Source organism: Diabrotica virgifera, chromosome 1 (assembly GCF_917563875.1).
Source record: "Diabrotica virgifera virgifera chromosome 1, PGI_DIABVI_V3a".
Lineage (NCBI taxonomy): Eukaryota > Metazoa > Arthropoda > Insecta > Coleoptera > Chrysomelidae > Diabrotica > Diabrotica virgifera.
This window is the reverse complement of record NC_065443.1, coordinates 153,534,863-153,559,066: the sequence shown is the minus strand read 5'-3', so window position 1 is coordinate 153,559,066 and position 24,204 is coordinate 153,534,863. Positions and strand designations below refer to the sequence as shown.

General features: G+C 32.1%; 3 protein-coding genes across 3 annotated transcripts in view; 1 reads left to right on the top strand and 2 right to left on the bottom strand.

Annotated features, from left to right (window-relative positions):
* LOC114327791 (replication factor C subunit 1) overlaps positions 1-24,204 on the top strand; it is a 182,865-nt gene that overhangs the window by 35,453 nt on the left and 123,208 nt on the right. The window contains exon 4 of the mRNA XM_028276501.2: positions 22,324-22,478. Within this exon, the coding sequence (XP_028132302.2) occupies positions 22,324-22,478 (155 nt within the window). The remainder of the gene's footprint in view (positions 1-22,323; positions 22,479-24,204) is intronic.
* Positions 10,902-12,320, bottom strand: LOC126878761 (uncharacterized). Its single transcript, XM_050641645.1, has 2 exons — positions 11,929-12,320; positions 10,902-11,649 (listed from the first exon to the last, which is right to left on the bottom strand). Exons 1-2 carry the CDS (start codon positions 12,179-12,181, stop codon positions 11,219-11,221), a joined length of 684 nt encoding a protein of 227 aa, XP_050497602.1. The 5' UTR covers positions 12,182-12,320; the 3' UTR covers positions 10,902-11,218.
* LOC126878762 (uncharacterized) lies at positions 12,706-13,918 on the bottom strand. The gene is made up of 2 exons (XM_050641646.1): positions 13,758-13,918; positions 12,706-13,148 (listed from the first exon to the last, which is right to left on the bottom strand). The coding sequence occupies exons 1-2, from the start codon at positions 13,901-13,903 to the stop codon at positions 12,914-12,916; spliced, it is 381 nt and encodes a 126-aa protein (XP_050497603.1). The 5' UTR covers positions 13,904-13,918; the 3' UTR covers positions 12,706-12,913.

Here is a 24,204-nt window from a genome sequence, read left to right as displayed (position 1 = left end):
AGCCTTACTTTTATCTCCAGATTAAGGTTGTAGATTTTAAAGAGTTTGGCCATGTTATTGAATGCATTCCGAGTCTTCTCTATTTTACATTTTATTTCTTGTGAGTGGTCCCATTGTTCGTTTACTATTGTTCCAAGATAGGTATACTATACTGTATACTGGTATATTTACTCGGTCCACTGGTGTATTTTTTTTTATTTGCTAAGTGCTACAATCTGGTCTTTGACCAATGAGTAACTTTTTATCTATCCTATCTTACTAACTACTTAATATCTAAGAGTCACCCTTTGATGTCTTCTTAGTTGTCTTTATTATTACTGGCGCACTTTTTGATTGCGCACTATCACACAAAGCGCTGCTTTTCACTTTATCACGCACTACACCAACACGTTGCTTGCACACTTTATCACGCACTACACCAACACGTTGCTTGCACACTAGTCGCGCAATGCTCCGCTATTAGCTTTGTCGCACACTACACCAACTCGTGAGGTTTGGTCCTCTTCAGTCTTCTTTTCTGGTTTGAGTTGTCCAGGAGCTGGATGGCCTCAATATTTTCGTGGAGAAGAAGTCTTTTTTCATGACTTTCTGCGTGTTTTCGGATTTCTTTGTCGACGGGCTCCATTCGTAGATCCTTGTGGATATCGTCATTACGGATGTACCAGGGTGCGTTAACTATGCCCCTTAATACTTTGTTTTGAAAAGTTTGTATTATTTTCAAGTTTGTCTTTTTTGTACATCCCCACAGTTGGATACCATACGTCCATACTGGTTTTATAACTTGTTTGTAGATTAGCATCTTGTTATACGTTGACAACCCTGAGTATCTTCCCAGTAGCCAGTACAATTTTTTATATTTAATATTTAATTCTTCCTTCTTTTTCTTTACATGGGCTTTCCAGCGAAGCTTCGTGTCTAGGGTTAAGCCCAGGTATTTGGCTGTGTTGGCATACGGAATGTCTTGTCCATTAATTTTTATTGGTGCGTACAGAATTTTTTTTATTAGTGAAATCAACATGTACTGATTTGCTTTCATTCAATGTAATCTTCCACGTCTTAGTCCATTTTTGGAATTTGCTTATCGCATTTTGTAGTTTATTGGCTGTCTCTACGTTATCTTTACCTACTGCTAATATGGCGGTGTCGTCGGCAAAGGTAGCTAAACAGTAGTTATCGAATTCTGGTAGATCACATGTATAAAGGAGATATAGGACCGGGCCCAATACGCTACCCTGGGGGACTCCGGCTTTTATTTCTTTAAGTTCAGAATAAGCATCATCTTGCTTGATTCTGAAATATCTATCAGTTAAGTACGATTTAATTATGTCTGTGTATGATTTTGGAAGAATAGTCTCTAATTTATGAAATAGTCCTTCATGCCAAACTCTGTCAAATGCCTGGGCAACATCTAAGAATAAAGCTGAACAAACTTTTCTTTCCTCTAGTGCATTTTCTATAATATCGGTGACTCTGTGGAGTTGGTCTATAGTTGAGTGTTTTTGCCTAAAACCAAACTGGTGATTTGGAATTAATTTTTTGTTTACTATAATTGGTTGCAATCTTCTGAGGAGAAGTTTTTCAAATAATTTAGACATTGTGGGTAGCAGTGATATTGGTCTATAGGAAGAGGTTATATGTGGTGGTTTGCCTGGTTTTGGTATCATTACTATTTCCGCCACTTTCCACAATGAAGGAATATATTTATAAGAGTAGTTTCATACTTCTTATTCGTGTAAGAGATGAGCCGTATGAATTCGTCTAAAAAAGAGTTTATTTACAATATGTACAATAAAGATTATAAACATTAATACAACAATACTAAAATAACTTAAAAATACAAACCTAAAAAAGAGAATCAAGAACACGCTATTTCTTACTCTGAGTTTTTGACAACTGTCAAATAATTATTTACAAATGTCATTCAAACTAAAATTACACAGTCATGCCACCTAAAACTATAAATAACTTAAAATAACTAAATGTGGTTTTATTGAAAATAAACATAGTTTTATTTTTACATCCCCCCACCAACAGGTATGACAAACCATGAAAGTCTATGGTTGGTCACAAGGCAAAAATTTTGAGATGTGAAAATAGTTCATATCGTTCCTTTTGTATCCGATATCTATTTCATATAAAGTATTTGAAATTTGTTTTTTTATTTGAAATGGGCCTAGTCTTACTTCATCAAGTTTTTTTCTATTTAGTTTGGATTTATTTTCTACATATGCCCAATCTCCTTCTTTAAATTCATGGAATTTTTTATTTTTGTCATACAGCTTTTTATTATATTCATGATGTCGTACTGAATTTTTATAAGCTATTTGCTTATCTTTTGATACATTTCTTGTTTCACAAAGTTCCTCGGGAACAATCGGATCCGCTTTTCCAAAAAGCAAATATTCTGGGCTGTATCCGGTTACGGAATGATCTGTTCTATTATATTCATCTATACATTCTTCAGCTATTTTTGTCCATGCTCTACTTCTAGTTTCATTTAGTTTACATCTTATCCTATTAACTAATGTTTGATTAAGTCTTTCATTTAAACCATTCGAAAATGGGCAGTCCACTGCTGTAAAAACCAGTTGAATATTTAACTGTTTCATATTATTTCTAAATATTTTGGAATTAATTCCCGGATACTGATCTGTTAATAATGTTTTTATGGGGTGTTTATCTTGAATTTTAGAGATTAGTTTAATAAAATCACCTGTCGTCTGATTTTTGGAAATAACTGCAAATGCATATCTGGTAAAATGATCTACAAGTAAGTGGAGGTATTTTTTTGTTGAACGATTGCCAGCAAATCCTCCTATTGTATCTAGGGACATGATCTCGAAAGGCTGTTTTGCCGGACCTAATTGTGACAAGAGACCATATTTTGGACCTACTCTTGTTTTATTTTTACAGCAGATCTCGCACTTCTGGCAGATATCTTTTGCCAGTAAATCCAAATTCTTAATGTAGTAAAAATTCCTAATTTTGTTAATTACTTTACCAGCACAAATATGACCATACAATTTGTGAATTTTTGTTATTAACTCCACTCCAAAATCTTTGGATAATATTATTTTTTTCTGGTTCTTCCTTAATTTATAGAATACATCTTGGTTGGAAATTGTTCCTATCATTTTATCTATAGCTTGTCGATTATTATTCTGGTCTTGTTTTATCTCAGTTAATGTCACTAGGTTCACTGTTTTTATAAATGTTTCTGCATTTTCTATATTTTCCAAAACTGGGTTTCTAGAAAGGCAGTCTGCTTCTACATTTCCTTTTCCAGGTTCATATTTAATGTCGAAATCAAATTGTGAAAGAAAATGAGTCATATCTCCTAATTCTTCATCTGGTCTTGTACGAAGTTCTCTTCCCTCAAGGGGCTTATGATCCGTAATAACGACAAATTTTCTTCCCATTAGCCAGTATTGCCAAAATTTTAATGCTTCTTTAATTGCCAGGCATTGTAAAAAAATTGCTTTTTTGTTTTTCTGATATTTGTTCAATTTTTTTGAAAAGTAAGCCACAGGTTTCATTTCTCCATCTTCTTGTTTTTGTTTGAGAACTGCACCAACTCCTAAAATACTAGCATCGGTATATATAATTGTAGGAGCATTTGGGTCAAAAATAGCTAGAATAGGTTCAGAGCAGAGGATACTCTTTACCATGTCAAAGGCTGTTTGGCAGCTTAAAGACCAGTGAAATTTAATATATTTTCTAAGTAAATTATGTAATGGCTCTAATAACCTAGCTGAGTCTTTTATATATTTGTGGTAAAAATTTACTTTTCCCAAAAACTGTCGTATTTTTTTTCTGGTATCTGGTGCTGGAAAATTTCTGATCGATATTAAATTATCATGTAAAGGACGAACTGAATTGTTTCCCACAATGTGCCCCAAATATTTTACCTCTTCTCTTGCAAAATTACATTTTAGAAGTTTGAGCCTAAATCCCTCTTCAATAATGGCTTCCATGAGTCTTTCAATGTGCTCTAAGTGTTCTTCAAATGATACTGAAAATATTAAAATATCATCTATGTAATTTATACAAAATGGATTTAAATTATGTTTTCTGATAATATTACTTAAAATCCTTTGAAATATTGCTGGTGATGTTTTAAGCCCAAAAGGTAAGCATTTCCATTGCCAATGACCATCTTGTGTAACAAAAGCTGTCTTATATTTATCTTTATTCCGAACTGGAATACACCAAAAAGCAGAATTTATATCTAAAGTAGTAAAGAATTTAGCATTCCTTGTTTTGGTCAAAATCTCGTCAATTAATGGAAAAGGTTGTGGTTCGGGAACAATTAATTTGTTTAATTCACGAAAATCAATGCATAATCTTGTTTTAGATCCTTCATCTTTTTTAAGAGCGAATGTAACAGGTGCTGCAAAGGGCGAAGATGATTCTTCTATTAAATTTGCTTTTAACAATTGTCCAATTTGAAATTCTATCTCTTTTTGGTCCTCTATTGAGCATCTATATGGCTTCTTTGCGACAAATTTATGTTCTAAAAGTTTAATTTGAGCTTCATAATTTTGAACTTGCCCAATATCAAATTTATGTTTTGCAAAAATATTGTCATATTTATTTAGTAATATTTCTATTTTACTTTTCTGCTCTGGCTGTAAATGTTCTAATTTTGCTTCAAAAAGCTCTGTGGGAATTCCTTCATTAAAGTTTATTGAATATCCTGTCAAATTAACATTGTGATTAAACTTTTCAATCTTCTCTTCAATATCTAGATCTAATTAATTATTTATATGGGAAATAAGCCACAATTAAAATGAAAAAAATAATTTTATTAACGTTTCGACGCCCAAATCGGGTACCGTTGTCAAAATACAAAATATTACTAAATAAACAAAAATGTTGTTGCTAAGCAAAAAAATTCTTCTAATAATTTATTTAATCTGACTCATTTATATTGGCAATTTAGACATATATTATACATTTTAAAGTAGAAGACTTTAAAATGATATTGCCAATATTTATGAGTTGCGTTCCTGGGACGACTTACTGAAAGATAGTTCATTCGATTACATGAAATCAACCCCAACTCAAGAATATCCGTCACAAAAAAATTATAGCATGTGATCTGTCTTTAAAAATAACCAAATGCAACGACAGTAAAATGCTCGCGTTAGAGACTTCATAGTAAATCACAAGGGAAAACCAGGAAAAAACCTTGTGATACTATCCCGACATCGTAAGTATTTGGTCTTACATTTAATTTACTCTCAAAAAATAATACCAAATTCTGACTTGTAACATGTTTAAATTATAAATAATATTAATAATACTAGATATATAAGTAATACTAAAATATAAAATATGTACCAGCTCGATGTTATTGACTTACTAATCTTGGTATTTTCTTTCTGTTGACTTCCTCTTTCAGTATGGGCAACCACATCCTACTGCATTCTACCGAGGAATTTGCGACACAATTGGTTTCATTTAGCAGAATTAGAGCCGCTTCTTTGAATTTTCTCTTTTTACTATCTGATTCTTTCAGGACTATACTTGAATCTCTCCACTGAACTCTATGTTCATTATCCCATGCGTGTTGACATATTTGAGATCTATCAAATTCTCTATTTTTAATATAAGATTGATGTTCACTTATTCTAACGTCTAATGGTCTTGATGTCTCACCTAAATAAAATTGTTCGCATTCACAAGGTATTTTATAAATGCAATTCTTTGTTCTTTCTTGATCATTGTTAGGTTTAGTTTTAGATAGAATAGATCTCAATGTGTTTGTTGTTTTGAATGTTGTTGAAATGTTGAATTTATTTCCTATTGTTTTAAGTTTCTCGGATAGTCCTTTTATATATGGTATTGATATTTTTCTCGTATTATTTCTTGTGAATGTTGTAGGATCCCGTTCTAAGTTGTTCTGTTCCATTCGATCCAATCTTGACAATTCCTTATTTTATTATCAGAACAACATCTAGATCTAATCTTTGATAAATTTCTAAATCAAAATCTTGTTTCATTTGAAAATTCAAAATAGAATCCAATCCCAGTAGAATATCATACTCGAAATATTCATCATTAATTACAAAAAGATTAACATTTTTCTCAATTTTATTAATTTTCATTTTTGCAATTAGTTTTCCTGTAAAATTTGTTCTGCCATTTATCGTTTTAAACATATTCCTATCTTCATGAATAACTAATCCCAACTTACCTGCTACCTTCGAATTCAGAAGAGTAACATTCGAACCTGGGTCATAGATTCCACATAATTCTCTATTATTTAGGAATACTTTTAATTTGATCAATGGCAGCAAATTCAGTTTTTTTTGGTCGGTTACCGTTTCATTTAATGTCTCCTGTATAGCAATATTATTAACATATTGAATATCATTTGATTTGTTTTCTTGTATTGTCCTTCTATCTTTTTGCTTTAAACGACACATTGCCTCTGGATGAAACCTCCCAGGGAATCCTTTTTTATCACAATATTGACAACTATTTTTTTCTTTTGGTATTATTGTATTTAATTTGGTAGGTATTTGTACAAAATTTGGGTTTGTCTGATTTTTTTTTTCGTGCTTATAACTGAACTCTCCAACTTTCGTAACTCACCTATCAATTTTTCCATTGTTGTAACCTCAGCTCTATTAATATTATTTTGTATATGAATTGGCAAATTTGTCACAATTAAATCGATTATTATATCAATAGGAAAATCACTTTTGATATTTAGCAATAAATTTTCTTTGCGAAATGCATAATCAACAAGACTACCACCTACTTACTTAAAAGAATAAGCTTTTCTATGATTATCCCAACCTGTTTGACAAAAACTATCTAAAAAATTAACTTTCCATACCTCAAAACTGTTATCTAAGCCTAATGTTATTATTTTTGATTCAAACCATTCCTTTGCTATTCCATCAAGAAACAGACGTAGAATCAAAATCTTGTCTTTATCAGCATCCACCTCACATCGCGAACATTCTGATTCGAAGGTCTTGAGCCATGAATTCATTGGAACATTTTTACCATCAAAATTTCGAAGTACGAAATCATCTTTTATTTTTTTGTAATTTTTCTTTTCAACTTTAGGTATACTAGTATCACCAAGTTTCTGGAGCAACTCGACTAATGGTGGAGATTGTTCTATCGCTTCTTTCTTCTCATACACTGGTAATAAGGTCTGTTGTAGGTACTCATTTTGATAAACCACATCATCATCTGAATCAAAATAAATCACTTTCAAATTATCATCTAATGAAATGGTACATGTTCTAAAGCATCCTCTTGATTTCATGGATGCTAAAACATTTTTTACTTTTTTCAGACGAAATAGTTCAGAATGATAATCTTGAAGTTGCCTCTCAGCAGGCATTTCATAATAGAAAGGTGACTGTGTTGGCGCTGCAACCACTTAAATTTACATACATTATTCTTACTATCAGTACTGCTTGCTTCTATAGCAATACAAATTTTCATTGATGTAATATTCATCCTTAATTTGTACAAATAACGGTTTGAAAATCTATTTTTATCACTATTTTGGCTTGGTCAGCTTAAGTTCTTGATTTATAAGAGTAGTTTCACACTTCTTATTCGTGTAAGAGATAGCCGTATGAATTCATCTAAAAAAGAGTTTATTTACAATATGTACAATAAAGATTATAAACATTAATACAACAATACTAAAATAACTTAAAAATACAAACCTAAAAAAGAGAATCAAGAACATGCTATTTCTTACTCTGAGTTTTTGACAACTGTCAAATAATTATTTACAAATGTCATTCAAACTAAAATTACACAGTCATGCCACCTAAAACTATAAATAACTTAAAATAACTAAATGTGGTTTTATTGAAAATAAACATAGTTTTATTTTTACATATTTTAATCTGATCGCAGCATTAATTAAATAGGTCAACTTGACAATTGCTTTTCTTGGGAGCTGTTTTAATATTTGTCCTGTTATTAAATCAAAGCCAGGAGCTTTTCTCGGGTTTAAATTATACTTGATTTCTTTTGTTACTTCTTCTACAGTTACTGGCATTATGTTCTCTTCTTCTTGCAAATGGTTGCTCTGTAATGCTTCTTCTTCTTGTTGTTGTTGATGTGGTTGAAATATTTTTTCTAGATGTGTAGCAAAGCATTCTGCTTTTTGTTCGCTGCTTCTAGCCCAAGTGTCGTCTTTTTTTTTTATGGAAGGTATTTGCATCATTGGTCTTTTTAATCCATTGGTTGCCTTCCATAGTGAGTGAGTGTTTAGTAAAATGTGTCTCTGAGATGAGGCATACATCTATATTTTCTGTCTGTAGAACTAATTGAAGCTCCTGCTGGTGGTTCAGGAGTCCGTTTGCGTTCCACACTAGTACCTTAATTGAATTAATATTGTTTCGATTTAGGTATAGCTCCTTTGGCACTATATTCTAATCTTTTTAGCCTCTCATCCAGTGTTGTTATGATTTGTTCTTGATTTTCTAGCTTCGCTAATATGAGTTGCAGACTTTGTTCGATATTATTAGTTCGTTCCTCCTTTTTGCCACTTTCCTTTTCGTTGTTTACTGCATTGGCAAATGTTAGATTTTCGTTAACTTGCCTGCTTACTGAAGGATGTTTATTAACCCCCCTTTTTTTATCTATTGCTCTATTCCTCATGTTTTGTAATTCAATAGCCACTTTACAGCCACGATAGTTAGCTGGATGCTCTTGTCCACAGTGTACGCATTTAGGTTTGACATCTTTTGATTTGGTACACTCCTTAGTATGATGCTTCCCTGTGCATTTGACACATCTCGCTTGTCTGGCGCAAAATTTTTGGGTATGCCCATATGCCTGGCAATTTTTGCATTGAGATATTAATTTGGAGGATTTAAATGGTTGGATTTCGACTTTACATTGTAGTATATGCTGTATACTATGTATTTTATTTATATCTTCGCTATTGTCAAAAGTCACTATGAACATGTCAAGGGGTTCCTTGGTACGCCACTTAATTTTATTTATAGCATTCACTGCTTTAAAACCTCTCCTTACCAATTCTTCAATTATGCTGTCTGGTTTGCACGAATGCGGGAGATATTTGACTATTACCTTAATTGGTCGGGTTCTTTTATCTTCGTATGTGAACCAACTGTGTGGTGTTTGCTCTCGTAGTATTTTTGTCACGCCACGATACGTATCCTCATCGTTGGCTTTAATTTTGAAGTTCTCTTTATTTACCATTTGGATTATAAATTTATTTATACCTATTTCCTTTGTGAGCAGTTCGATAAATTTATTATATTCTTTAATTCCTTCCACTATTATTGGTGGTGGAGGTTGGACTTTTTTTTGTTTAGGTTCAAGCCTATTGGTTATTTCTTCATTTTTTGTAGGAGTAGGTGGAGAAAATGAGGTATTCATTATTTTCCTTTTTTTTGCCTGTTTCTTACCCTTACCCATTCTGTTTCTTTAGCCAGTTCCTCTTCATCAGTCTCGTATTCTTGCATGGGAGGAGGCGTTGCCTCAGTATTTTTAGCGTTGTTATTTGATTGATTGCAAATCTGTTTGATTTGATTTTCTAGCATACTTATATGTGTTTGCATTTGCGTGATCATACTATGTAGTTGATCTTTTTCATTGCTGACTTTTACCCATTCTGTATATAATAATTGTTCGTTTTGGGAACGTTGACAATTTTCTTGAAATAAATTATTATTTTGTTGCATTAAAAACGCTTCGTTTATTGTAGTCGGTTGCATTCCTCCTGCAGCCATATTTATATTTTATTCTTTATCCAAACACGGTCAACCTGTATTTGTTTTGAATTTAACTTTAATCAACATTTTCGATAAATGTAATTCTTAAATTATATTATTTAAAATAACCACTTACCGACCTGAATCGAGTGGTCCACAAAAAGAAGTTTCTGTCCAAGTAGTAGTTAAGCACTTAATGAGTTTTAATTTACCGCACTTAAACTACAATAGTTTGTAAATTTCGCGTATGAAGAAATTTTGCCCACTTCGACAAAAGGCGCAGATTTCTTCTTAAAAACACTATTATTTAGTTTGTTTTATTATAATTAATAACTTTAATTTAAAGTCTAAATAACTGTTTCATATCACAACAGATTTAATGTATTCTTGTAGTGTATTCTTGATAACCAGTTGGGCGCCTCTAATTTTATTTTTGCTGATGACCATAAATTTAGTTTTTGATATATTTACTTGTAGTCCAAATCTTTCACTTATACGCCAGGGAAATAAGGCAAAAATATACCATGTTCGGAACACTTGAGCAGCCAGGTTACAAATCGTTTTTTTGGGTACTATATACTATACATATACCTAATACATAATAAATACAAAAATGCCCGTCACCGTTCGGACGAGAATTTTAGTTATTAACAAATAAGGGTCAAAAATGGCAGTTTCTTCGTTTAAATCGCTACAGGTAAAAATATGGCCATTAAATATCTAATTTATAGTATTCTTATTTTAGTAGATAAGCAATTTTCCAACTCCCAACTCGATACAAACTGTTCTTGAATCGTTACGCGCATGCGCAATAACGAATAATAATTATGCGCACATTTCTCGTTAGTCGGACAAACATAAGTTTGGGATTGCGACGTAGCGTTTCGCGCAGACAAGCAAACCATTTCTACCAGTGGCGGACGAAAACAGGCAGATTTGAAATAAATTTTTATAAGTAAATTATAATAGTACCTAAATTATATTTAATTAAAGCGAAGAATGAATTTGTTTCTTTTTATTTTCATAGTTTTTAATAATTATGAAGCTTATAATCAGTTGCATTTGATAAAATAATGAGCAAAATATTAGGAGTACTTTAATATATGACAAATTCCTCAATACTTACAATTATTTAATAACATTATCAGGAAGGAAGGAAGGAAGGATTTCAACTATAAAAAAAATTAAACAAGTGTTTATTTTTACTAATTCTAACGTATTTATTTTCTAAACAATGATTCTAAACAAAGTTTTAATTACGATTCTTCGGATGGTTCTAAGATATCTATTCCGGAATTTGAATCACTGTCCTCATCCTCAGAAAAGCTTTCTTCTGATGAACCAGTATTAATAAAAAAATTTAGGTTTTCCAGCGTAGCGTCTAACAAATGCTCTTTTTTTATTAGGGTGTCTTCATATTTGTTTACGTGTTTACATATGCTAGCCCATTCTTGTATTAACACTTCTGAAAAATTTTTTTTCGTTATATTTTAAACATCGTTTATGTTGCATGTTGTATTATGACTGGCCACCCTACCTTTTACCAAAGCCCATATTTTTTCTATAGGGTTTAACTCCGGATGATAGGGAGGCAAGCGAAGTACTTTGTGCCCGTGTTGTTCAAGCTCATGATCTAATACATAAACAGGTGGAAAACGTGGTTTATGGACTTGTATAATTTTGTACAATTCCGGCTTGGTTAAGTTTACTGGAAAAGGGATGCTTTTTTCCTGTAACCACTTTACCATAATATCCTTACGGCTGGCAGACGTCACATTTTTTTCCATTGTTACATTATGGTAGGATGCATTGTCAACTACCAGGACCGAATTTTTGGGTAAGTTGGGTAAGAGCTGACTTCTGACCCACTTCATAAAATTAAGGTGGTTCATATCGTCATGATAGTCACCACTCTTGGATCCTGAAAGCAAAAATATCATGAAATTATTGTACAAATTTTTTTAGAGAATTTCTCGGCGAATTACAATAATAATTGTATATTATTATTTTTACTAAATGTTCCGTTATCAAAAGCTTTTTGCCGAACTACCTTTGCCTTGTTATTAGTTTCATAGACATCCTTTTGTGAAATTTTTTAACAGTAGAATTTGGTTTATTATGAAACTTAATTATAAAAGTAATTATGGCTTACATAATTGTTATTGTTATTAAAATTAACTTTTTAATTATAAACATGTACCTGATTTAAAAATTAACAGAGCGTTAGGTACAAATCCAGTCTCTCCTCCAGCATGAACAATAATCAGCCTTTTGTCCTTAGAAATTGGTTTCTTGAACGTTTTTCCACTTTGATCTCCCCAGTAATATGGTGGAGTATGGCTGCTGTGTATATAAGTTTCATCAGTATAAATTATGTTTCTACCCTCAGATCGAAATTTAATCAGCTGCTTTAAATACTCTGTTCGTTTTAAACGAATGTCATAACTTTCCATTAGGACACTCCTATTATCTTCGGTTTTTCTCCACCTGTAATTTGTTCGAGATAATTTGAAAAATATCTTTTCAAAAGTATGATGGTTTAAATTTTAAATGTATTAAAACATACAGACGTGAGAACAATTCATTTGAGAAAAATAAAAATTATGTAGAATCGTATGTAACCTTCGAGAGATTTATTTTTTGTTTACAGTTTTTCGGAAATCGAAATCTAAACAAATTATCGATTATAAATACTTGGTACTTTTGAAAAAACATTCTTCATAACTGTAAATTGTAGAAAGTTGAACTAAAACGATGCAAACAAAATATTAATTTGAAATACATTATCCATTATACAATTTTATTTTTTAAGCTGAATAATTACTTTTACTATGTTACCTAAAGCCTAATCCAATTATCGTTTTCCTTAATGTTTCCTTTGACCCTGGAAATTCCATTTGTTTGTTCTTTAGTTTTTGACAGATACCTTAAATAAATAGAAATCGTTAAAATATTTGGAAAGTAAATCTTCTTTTATACTTTAAGTAAATAAAATTGTAAAAGAATTGTATCTATCTACCATTTTTGTTAAAAATGTATCTATATCAGTGTGTTTACGAAAAAACTTTTATTTCGTTCTAAACGGGTACAAACAATTGTTTTATAATTTTACTTACTCTATTTTATTTACCATAAAAAATATAGGTATCAATTTCCCATTAACTAATAATTTTTTAACTTTTAAACTATTTACCATTAATTGTAGGGGATCTTTTCTCGATGGTGTAGAAGTCGTATATAATATTTTTGATGGTTTTCACTTGTCCACTGCTCAATTCAATTTTTTTGGAACGACAACGTTTTCTTTTTGGACTTTTAAAAGATAAACTAGTCGCTCCATTTTTATTTACGTCTCTACCTTCTTTTCTTATTTTGGTTAAGGTGTTTTTGCTTATACCCGTCGCTGCTAGAATCCTATCCCTACAATTACCAATGTTAAATGTTACTAAACGAAAATATTGCGAAAAAAATTGCAAAAGATTGGCGTGAAAGAAGAAACAGTGCCTAAAAACTTGTGTATTTGATCAGAGCATCCTTCCTGTTAGGACGTATGGCTCATAAACATGGACATTAACAAAGGCCAACATAAACAAAATAGAAAGGACTCACAGAAAATATCTATTGTATTAATTCATGTTTTATTCCATGTTGGGAATAACACTTCAAGACAGAAAACCAAACAAATGGATAAGAGAGAAAATAAACGTAAAAAATGTAACTGAGCATATTCAGGGTTAAAGTGGAGATTTGCAGGCCACAATGCGAGACAGGAAGATAAAAGATGGAATGCTGAAATACAAAACAGGAGACCGTGGACGCAGCTGCAGGAACTCACTGGAAAAGCGTAGCCAAGGACAGACAGATATGGAAAGATTTTGGGAAAGCCTATGTCCAAAGGTGGGTAGAAATGGGCTAAATAAGAAGAAGAAGAATAATCTGATGAAACTTCATAAATACAATTATAATAAGAAAATAAGAATAATAGTAACTTTAATATCAAGAAAATAAAATGTCATTAACAATACTTACGTCAATTTACTTAAAGGTATTAACAGGTTTTCGGTTGTTTTGAAATGTGCTGCCTCTTGTTCCATAAATGTAGTAACATTATAAATTATTGCCTTTGCTTGGCTATTCAATCCCAGCCCTTTGATTCCTATCTTTCTATGAGGCATATTGTTAAATAACTAATGACTTAACTTAACGCACTAGAGATACACTAAATGTCTTAATAATACACTAACTACTACTACTAATATACCAAACACTAAGCTAAAAACTATTAATAAAATATCCAACACGATCAAACCAATATTAAGTTAAACACTCTCTGCGATACGTAATGCACTTCTAACTACGACACTGGCGATCAGCAAGCTGGCCGTTTCCATGGTAACGCTAGTAAACAAGAACCACTGCGCATCATCGAGTTTTGAATTATATTCCCAAACTTATGTTTGTCCGAGCTACTGCGCATACTCGTAACCGTTCAAGAACGGTTTTTTATCGAGTTCATAGATCTAGTTGGCAGTGGCACAAACCACAAACCTCTAGATACCAATGCATATAATATAGGATGACATCACGTTGCCATGACAACCGTTGATGCTTGTGCAGGCTGCTTTGGCGATTGAAACGAGATCTTCATCTAACCAAATCCAACTTTGCTTGAGTCATATAAGACCTACATTTTTATAACTGTAATTTCATAACAGTTCATTTATAACTAATAACGGTTAGTTTCCCCATTAACAAAAATAAACAGAATAATTAAAATTGGACGTTACGAATTGTTCGTTACGAACTTGTATAGTTACGAACTGTCGCCGTTACGAACTGTCGCTGTTACGAATTGTCCGTTACCATTTGTCCGGTTACGAACTGTCGCGTTACGAGATGTCATGGAACCGAACGACATACCCTAACGGCCTAACTGTTCTTTTAAAATATGTAGAATACCTAACATTTTTTAGAGACTTGCTTGCCAATTAGTGTAGGCGCAACATAGGGGGTCCCGTGGACACTTTTACTTCGCCGCGATTTGATGGTGGTATTATAGGTTTTTTGGGTCGCTGAATCCAATGGAAGTGGTCTGGAAGCCCAAATGTGGTGATTTTAATTGTTATTAACAAATTATGGTAAAATTAAGTGTTTTTCAGGAATTATTAGAAGCTCTGTAAATAAACTGATAGTGTTAAGGTCTTCTCTGGTGTATTTTTGGTCGCTGAATCGAATGCGACTAGTCGCGATTAGGTACTCAAAATATGTTCTTATTTTTTTAATAACAAAATAATAGTTTATTCGCCGAAAAGCTCGAAATGCGCTATCTACAGCAAGTTTGTAGTCTTCTTTATAGTATTTTTATACGCTAAATCGATTGCCGCTAGTCGTGATAGCTTAAACCACGTTCCGATTTTGTTATTAATAAATTATTGCAAAAATAACGGTTTATAGTACGTTCACTCACGGTTTTTGCTATAAATTTTAAAAAACCATTTGGATCGACATGAAATTTGGCATACACTAGGCTAACATGTCAGATGAAACAAGTGATATTGTGCCGATGTCTGCTTTTACCCTGGGGGTGAGTGTCACCCCTTTTCGGGGATGAAAAAAGAAACCTTTTAAATAAGTCCGAAAGTGGATAAACTGATTAATTCTAAGCAACTTTTGTTCCATACAGTTTTTTCACCAAGTCAATACTATTGGAGTTATTTAGTTTTTTTGTTGAAAAATGAACATATTCACTCGCAAATAACTCGAAAAGTATTGACTTAGTGAAAAAACTGTATAGAACAAACGTTGCTTAGAATTAATCAGTTTATCCAACTCCGGACTATTTTAAAGGTTTCTTCTTTCACCCCTGAAACACACATCGGTACAATATCACATCGGGTAAAAGCACACATCGGCACAATATCATTTGTTTTGTTTGACATGTTAGCTACGTGCATGCCAAATTTCATGTCATTCCAAGTGATTTTTTAAAATTTAGAGCAAAAACCGTGAGTAAACGTACTATAAACCGTTATTTTTGCAATAATTTATTAATAACAAAGTCGGAACCTGGTTTAAGCTATCACGACTAGTGACAATCGATTTAGCGTATAAAAATACTATGAAGAAGACTACAAACTTGCTGTAGATAACGCATTTCGAGTTTTTCGGCGAATAAACAATTATTTTGTTATTAACAAAATAAGAACACATTTTGAGTAATCGCGACTAGTCACATTCGATTCAGCGACCAAAAATACACCAGAAAAGACCTTAAAACTATCAATTTATTTACAGGGCTTCTAATAATTCCTGAAAAACACCCAATTTTACCATAATTTGTTAATAATAATTAAACGCACCACATTTGGGCTTCCAGACTACTGGATTCAGCGACCCAAAAAACCTATAATACCACCATCAAATCGCGGCGAACTAAAAGTGCCACGGGACCCTCTATGTTGCGACTAAATTAAATGCCGTTGTTATTTCAATCAACGTCAATATCCAATACGTAGGTACAAATTTATTAAAGGCAAACCACGTACAGTACTTTTATTTTTTACTCCTTTAAACTCCTTTGTATAATATACAGTGAGCACGTAAAGGTTGGAATAAATTAATTTTCTCGCGAATGGAAGATTTTAGAAAAAAATCCCGAAACAGGTCAATTTTTATTTTTAAATTACGACTTTTTGGCATATATATCATACTAGTGACGTCACCCATCTTGGCGTGATGACGTCATCGATGATTTTTTTAAATGAGAATAGGGGTCGTGTGATAGCTCATTAGAAAGGTAATTCAATTCCCTATTCAGTAATATAAACACTAACATAATTATTTATACAGAGTGTCCAAAAAATTTTTTTGTGAATTAAATTTATTGACATAAAAAGAAGAATGTATATAATTTATTTAATTTAAAATACATTTTACTGCTGTCAGAAAACTGAAAAAAAGTCTTTTTGAAAAATAATCGTTGCTTTTCCCTTAAATTAAATGTTCAAATTGTCACAAGGCTGATGAGTGGCGGCTTTAATATTGAATTTAAGCAAAAAACAATATTTATTTGCGAAATAAACTTTTTTTCCTGTTTTCTGATAGCAGTAAAATGTATTTTGAATTAAATAAATTACACACATTCTTCTTTTTATGTCAATACATTTACTTCAAAAAAATTTTTTTGGATAACCTGTATAAATAATTACGTTAACGTTTATATTACTGAATAGAGAACTGAATTACCTTTCAAACGAGCTATCACACGACCCCTATTCTTATTTAAAAAAAATCATCGATGGCGTCATCACGCCCAGAGGGGTGACGTCACTAGTATGATATATATGCCAAAAAGTCGTAATTTAAAAATAAAAATTGACCTGTTTTGGGATTTTTTTCCAAAATCGTCCACTCTCGAGAAAATGAATTTATTCCAACCTTTACGTGCTCACTGTATATTTCAATCAAGGATGGCACCTAAAAACATTTTATTTAAAATACACTAATTATCCAGGTACAGTAAATTGGACTAAAGTTTAATAATGGTAATAAAGTTTAATATATTCTTCTAAAAGCTTTACAATATCACTTAGATCTGGATCCCGCGTATGAAAAAAAAGTTGATTAATAGCAAGCTGAAAATTTGTTAATAGCTTAAAGGTGTCTAGTCGGACAAACTTTGATATATGGGAACACTGGAACAGAGGAAGTTTTAATTGTGAAACAGGTTAAAAATTTGGAACGGTCATACCACGAAAACGGCACATGTACTTTGTCGGACAGAACAGACTTAAACTCTCAGAACAGAGATTAAACTCTCATGCAAAAATCAGACTGCTATTTATCACCAATATGGGCGTTTTAATGAGTGGAACATGTATAATATGTCAAATGACAGGAATTATGACAAGTGATAAATAGCAGTCTGATTTTTGCATGAGAGTTTAATCTCTGTTCGGAGAGTTTTCTGTTCTGTCGGACAAAATACATGTGCCGTTTTCGTGGTCTGACCGTTTCAAATTTTTAACCTGTTCCACAATTAAAACTGCCCCTGTTACAGTGTTCCCATATATCAAAGTTTATCCGACTAGATACCCTTAAGCTTTTAACAAATTTTCAGCTTGCTATTAATCAACTTTTTTTTCATACGCGGGATCCAGACCTAACTGTGAATGTATCGGAAACAGGTGTTTGTCCAATGTTCATGTTTTTTATGCGTATTTTGTTTCTAGTGTTAATTTAACCTTGCACTTCTTAAAAATAAGGTTAACTAAAAATTGAAAAACTGAACTAAATTAATTAACATATACATAATATGTTAATTAGAAACGGTGTCCCAACCGTCTTTATTGTCAAAGCCTTATATTAAATATGCCTATAAATAAAGGTAGATATGACGACATATAACAAGAAAAGCCTTCTATAAGTGTAATGCAAAGCAACTAATAATAATTATTGTGGGCATATTATGTTTCGAAAATTCGTTAAGAATTAAAAGAAATGTTTATTTATACAATATGTATTCTATTTCATTCAAGGATTTAAATGAATATACTCTTAAATAAAACAATAAACACAAACTGGAATCCGATCAATTCATGTAATACAATACATTTGAAAAAAAATCAAATGACAAGTTACATTATATCAAACTACAAAAAAGTTATTTCAAACAACGTAAATACCACCCTTCATTGAAATATTATATTTCAGACCTATAATATTTACAAAGAAAGAATCATTTAAATTTTATGACTAACAAGAAATTTCTTATGTTAACAATGATGTTGCAACAGAGCTGGTGTGTTAAAACGCTGACTGAGTCTCTTTCCTTGTCTAAGAGTGAAACGGTAAACGAAATAAAACAGGAAACTACAGGCTAACAGTATAGTTTGCGATGAATTCACTGGGGCAGCAGCTATCGAAGCATCTATTTTTCAATAATTTTTCAGTTTGTAAGAGACAGAAGATCGTATTCGCGTTTTTGAAAGAAGGATAGAGATACTCGGTGAATGTCGGTGATAGAATGCCTCAATTTTTAGTGAAGCATGAGAGATCTTCCCATATTAATATTTCAATCAACGCGTCAACCCTGTAGCGGGGCGGACACAACCACCAAAATCTTTAATAGAAAGAGGGGTTGAGTGATACCTCATTTTAAAGGTAGTTTAACTACCTTTTCAAAAGTACCACATACATTATATTTCTTTTCATTACTTTTGGAAAAATCAAGTAAAACCCTAATAGTTATTTATGATATAAGTCTTAAAAGTACACGTTTAAGGAACGCATGTGAAAGTTTGCAGAATGAGCGATAGCGAGTTCTGCAATTCACATGAGTGCCTTAAAAATGTACGTTTTAACACGCATATCATACAATATTTTTTCTACAAACGTAATTACAGGACAATATCTACAAAAACTTTTATTTGAACTTGACTGACTTTCCATTTATATAATTTTTTTGACATTACATCAAAATTGTCTATACGGTCAACACGAATTGCAGTGCCATAAATTTTTTTTAAAGCACTAGTGCCTTAAAGTAGCATTTTTAACGCTCGTATGGAGTGCTAAAAATTGCATTTTTAACACGGTTGTAGAAAAAAATATTTAAGTATAAAATCTATTTAATACAATGAAATATAAAAATTCAATGAAAAGTAACTACCTAAAGTAAAACTAAATGTAACAAAATAAAAAGAAGTTACTAAAGTAAATGTCCGAAATGTTGTCCATTATTTTGTAAACAGAGATAAAGGCTGCTCTCAAACTCCTCTCTAATATTTCGTAAAATTTCAGGCTGCAGTTCCCTATACGCCACTGTTATTCTTTTCTTTAAATCTTCCAAATCTCGAGGTTGTGTTTTATAGACAATTGACTTTAGATATCCCCATAGGAAGAAATCTGGAGGTGCTAGCTCGGTTGCTATGGTATGAATAAAGTTAAACAAACTTTAAGAGTGATTAACCCCAACATTCAAGTTAAAAAAGTCATTAGACTTGGTAATAACAAGAACAATATGTCACGTCCACTTAAAGTAATCCTTGAAAATAAGAATGTAGCACTGTCAATTTTAAAAAATAAATATAAACTTCCTGCATCCAATATTAAAATTAGCTCCGATTCCACCTATCTACAGAGAAAATACCTAAGTGAAATTCGTACTAACTTGGCGGATAGGGTTTCAAAAGGTGAAGAAAATCTTACCATTAGGTACATTCGTGGCGTACCAAAAATAGTCATCCAGAAAAAAACTGAATTTCAGGGGTACCTCCCATATTGTGTCTGATAAACTAACAGTATATTATCAGAATGTCAGAGGAATTAGAACCAAGCTTAGTGATCTTGAAGAAAGTGCTGCTACAACTGACTGTGATGTGCTCATATTTACTGAGTCATGGTTGTGTGATGTTATTAGTAGTGACGAATTGGGATTTTTAAATTTTAATATATACCGAAAGGACCGCTCTTCATTAACTAGTGATAAAGTTATTGGAGGGGGTGTTCTTATTGCAGTAAACAAATTTTACTCATCGAGGTCTATTATATTACCACATGTTCACTTGGAGGAACTGTTTGTCGAAGTTTGCACTCTGAATGAATGCTATATATTTGGTACAGTTTATCTTCCTCCTAATTCAGCCTTAATATCCTATGAGAATCATTGTATTAGTATAGAATCTGTCTGTAACAACTTTCCTGAACACAAGTTCGTTCTAACAGGAGACTACAATCTACCCAATAGCGAATGGTTCCATGATAAAAGAGGTGTCTTCAGTAATAATAGTAACATTGCTACTGATACTTTAGTTGATACTTTTGCATTTTATAACCTATTTCAGCTAAATCAAATCACGAATTGCAATGGCGTTTTACTTGACCTAGTTTTTGCAAATGATAATGAAAATGTAACAGTTGCAATTGCTAATGACTATTTATTGCCTTGTGATCGTTATCATCCTGCGCTATCTATTTCTTTAGCTATTAAAAATAATATGCCTGAGCTTCAATATGATAGTTTTGCCTTCAATTTTAGGAGAGGAGACTATGTTGCTCTTAATATGTATCTTGCTAGTATCTCCTGGGAGAACGTTTTAGATATTTGCAGGGATATTAACGAAGCCACGGAACTGTTCTACTCCATATTGCAGTTTGGTATCAATTGTTCAATACCGCGTATAAGATTATAAAAAATTCCAAATTTCCTCGTTGGATGACTAATGACGTAAAATCATTAATATTTAGGGAAAAAAATGCTCATCATAAGATATATAAACAAACAAATTCTTGGGACGGTTATCTACTCTTCTCTTCCTTGAGAACCGAATGCAAAGAATTAAGCAGGTCATGTCATGATATTTACATAAGTTAAACTGAATCTAGAATTAGTTCAAACGTAATGCACTTTTGGAACTTTGTTAACAGCAAACGCAAAAATAATGGTATACCAAACACTATGTTCCTTGGAAACACAGTGCTTAACAATGGTGCGGATATCGTTAATAATTTTGCGCAATGCTTTCAAAATGTTTACAGAGCTAATGATGCTGATTTAATACAGCCCATTTTAGAGTATGAGAAAACAATCTAAATCTAAACTTCTGTAATGTATCTATTGAAATCATATTTGAAAAATTAGCCAATTTAGACATTTTATAAGGGCTCTGGACCAGATGGCTTCCGCCCATACTATTAAAAAAATGTAGATGTACTTTAACCCGTCCCTTATATTTTCTGTTTTCTCTTTCTCTTGATTCAGATATTTGTCCAAGTTTGTGGAAATCTAGTTTTATTGTTCCTAATCTAATATCATATCTGTGGTAATCCTATCTTCTCATGCAGCTTTATTTCTCTTCATGTTTCCCAATGCTGTAGTTACCTCTGAAATTGTTACTTTTGGCATTATTTCCGATCCAACATTTTTTATTAATTTCTGTGCTGGTCTGATTTCGTCGTCTTGTTGATGTGTTCTGTAGAGTTCCGTGTAAAATTCTTCTATTCGTTTCAGTATGTTTCCTCTAGTTGTGATTTCATTTTCGTCTTTTCCCATTAATGATATTATCTGACGTCGTCCTAGTGTCGGTCTGAGGCATTTCATACTCTTATTTTTTTCAATAGTTGTTGTTATTAATTTTTCTTCTTCTTTTCTTTTTTGTTTTCTGATTCCTTTGAACTAGTCAAATTGAGCTCAATGGTACCTCGAGCGTAAAACATTGGATACTTTAAACATCCATGTTTATATCAATTTTAAAGGGTTTATACCCAAATATTTTTTACTTTGGTGGTTAGCATGTTAGATTCTGAGAAAGCACTGATGATGATCGGTCAACCGATTGAAAACTAGTTATGTCTTTGATGTAGCCCTGTATAGGGATTTTAACAAATATACCTTTTATAAAGGATTTAAAACCAATCAAGTTTTGAACAACAGGAATGGGCGGAGCCTATTCGAGAGCGGCACGTGATTAGTCCATTTTTTTGGATGAAATAACGCGTTCCACGACAATGTTCTTATCAACCTCTCTGTATTTTTCTGCATTATTCTTCATTTTTCATTTGTAATCTTTATTTTTTCATTGTAATGTTTATGTAGGGACTACTCCCAAAAAACCTAAACTGGAACAGAGTGATCCAGATATTGATCCTGATCAAGAAGCATTTGAAAAAAGAAGGTATTCGGCCATGCTATATCAAAAGTACAAAAACAGAGGAGGTCCTAAAATGCATGGACAAAAAGAACTGCCAAAGGTAAGTTATTTTTAATTGTAAATGTATGTTCTTGTTTCCGCACTGGTGAAGCGTCCATGTAACCACTGTTACCATTTGTAACAGTTAAAAATATTACAAATAAATATTTTATGACTAATGTGAAATAATTCCAAATAAATTGAAAAGTCTCAGATGCACAATCCACCACTTTAATAAAATTAAAAACTTTTCGTGTTGAAAGTTCTTTCTGGTACATCCCTAATCTGCGACTTTTACAATTTATAAGACCGCAGACGACGAATATAGAAAACAAAAAGGACTTCTTGCAATCATATTCCGTTTTCATTCCTCTTGGAAAAGGACAGAAAGAAACTTCCTAGTACTCAAATCTGAGTAAAGACAGAAAAGTAAAAAATGGTTTTGCTTGCTTTCGATTCAGAGGGATGCACAATCGCCGGACAGCTGTTTCCACCATTTCAGGCTTTATCAACAGCGCTAGCGTGCACTCCTCTGAACCGAAAAACAGCTCGACCATCAATTTAAGGGGAATTTCAAAGATCATTGAAATTCCCATTGGGACGCGGTTCAGCGATACCTCTTAACAAATTGAAAAGTCTCAGATGCAGAATCCACCACTTCAATAAAATTAAAATGGTAAATAACTATTTATTTTCTTTCTGTCCTTTTCCTAGAGGAATGAAAACGGAATGTGATTGCAAGGAGTCCTTTTTGTTTTCTATATTCGTCGTCTGCGGTCTTATAAATTGTAAAAGTCGCAGATTAAGGATGTACCGTAAAGAACTTGTAACGATAAGCGTTCTAATCGTTACTAAAATATTTATTCTGATAGGAACTAGGTATACAACCAACTATGCAACGAGTAGTTTAAAGTGTTGCGTTGATTTTCGGTGCGACTTGATGGAATATCTGGTTACTTTGGAATTGTTAAGTTTACAATCTGTCAAGGATTTTCCGCCGAACGTGGTTGACAGAAGTGAAAGACTTCACTCTTTCGAAGGATTTGGTAGAAACTATGGAGACCTGTAAGAAGGAGTGGAAACGCAATGCATCGTTTGTGGGCTAACTTTTCAACCTCTAATTCAACTTTCAGCAATCGCCGCTAGAGGCGCAAGTGTTCGAATAGGTGCTACAAATACATTAGCTCTTATGGAATTATTTAATATTTAACTCATTTTATTTTTGTTTTTAGCGTAATTAGAAATTAATTTATTGGTGGATTGTAGCTGAATATGTTTTAAGCCAAAAATAAATTATTTTAACCTTATAACATATCGACGTGTGGTAAAAAGTGTATTCTTTTTATACCATTGTAGATGGAGATGTGACATCAAATTTAAATTTGTCATTACTTTAATATGTAGGACAGCTTATTTTGAAGCGGAAATATTTTGTCACATTATCTAACTGCCACATTTATATATCAATGGTATTTCAACTGCAAATTAATTTTTTAATATCTTTGTAATTGATATCAAAAAGTTTGTTAGTTGAAAAAATTTACTTAACTGTACGTAATTGTTTTTAAAAAGTTTAAAAAGTTATTTAAATAATTTGAAGTTTATTGATCAATTTTTTTTAATTATTCTTTTTATCAAAATTTAAACTGCTTTTTCTTTTGAATACTATCATTTATCTATATTCTAAAAGCTTACCTATCAGATGTTTAAATTTAGTTAATAAAAATATATGTCTATAAACTACGCAGACGATAGTCTGACTTTTATAAAATTAATGTTAATTTTTG

Excerpts from the sequence above, each read along its gene's own strand:
- LOC126878761 (XM_050641645.1), bottom strand. The coding sequence starts at position 12,181 with ATGGAAAGTTATGACATTCGTTTAAAACGAACAGAGTATTTAAAGCAG. Across the intron at positions 11,650-11,928 it reads TCTGTTAATTTTTAAATCAG|GATCCAAGAGTGGTGACTAT; the intron begins GTACATGTTTAT and ends TTTTGCTTTCAG.
- LOC126878762 (XM_050641646.1), bottom strand. The coding sequence starts at position 13,903 with ATGCCTCATAGAAAGATAGGAATCAAAGGGCTGGGATTGAATAGCCAA. Across the intron at positions 13,149-13,757 it reads ATACCTTTAAGTAAATTGAC|GGATAGGATTCTAGCAGCGA; the intron begins GTAAGTATTGTT and ends TGGTAATTGTAG.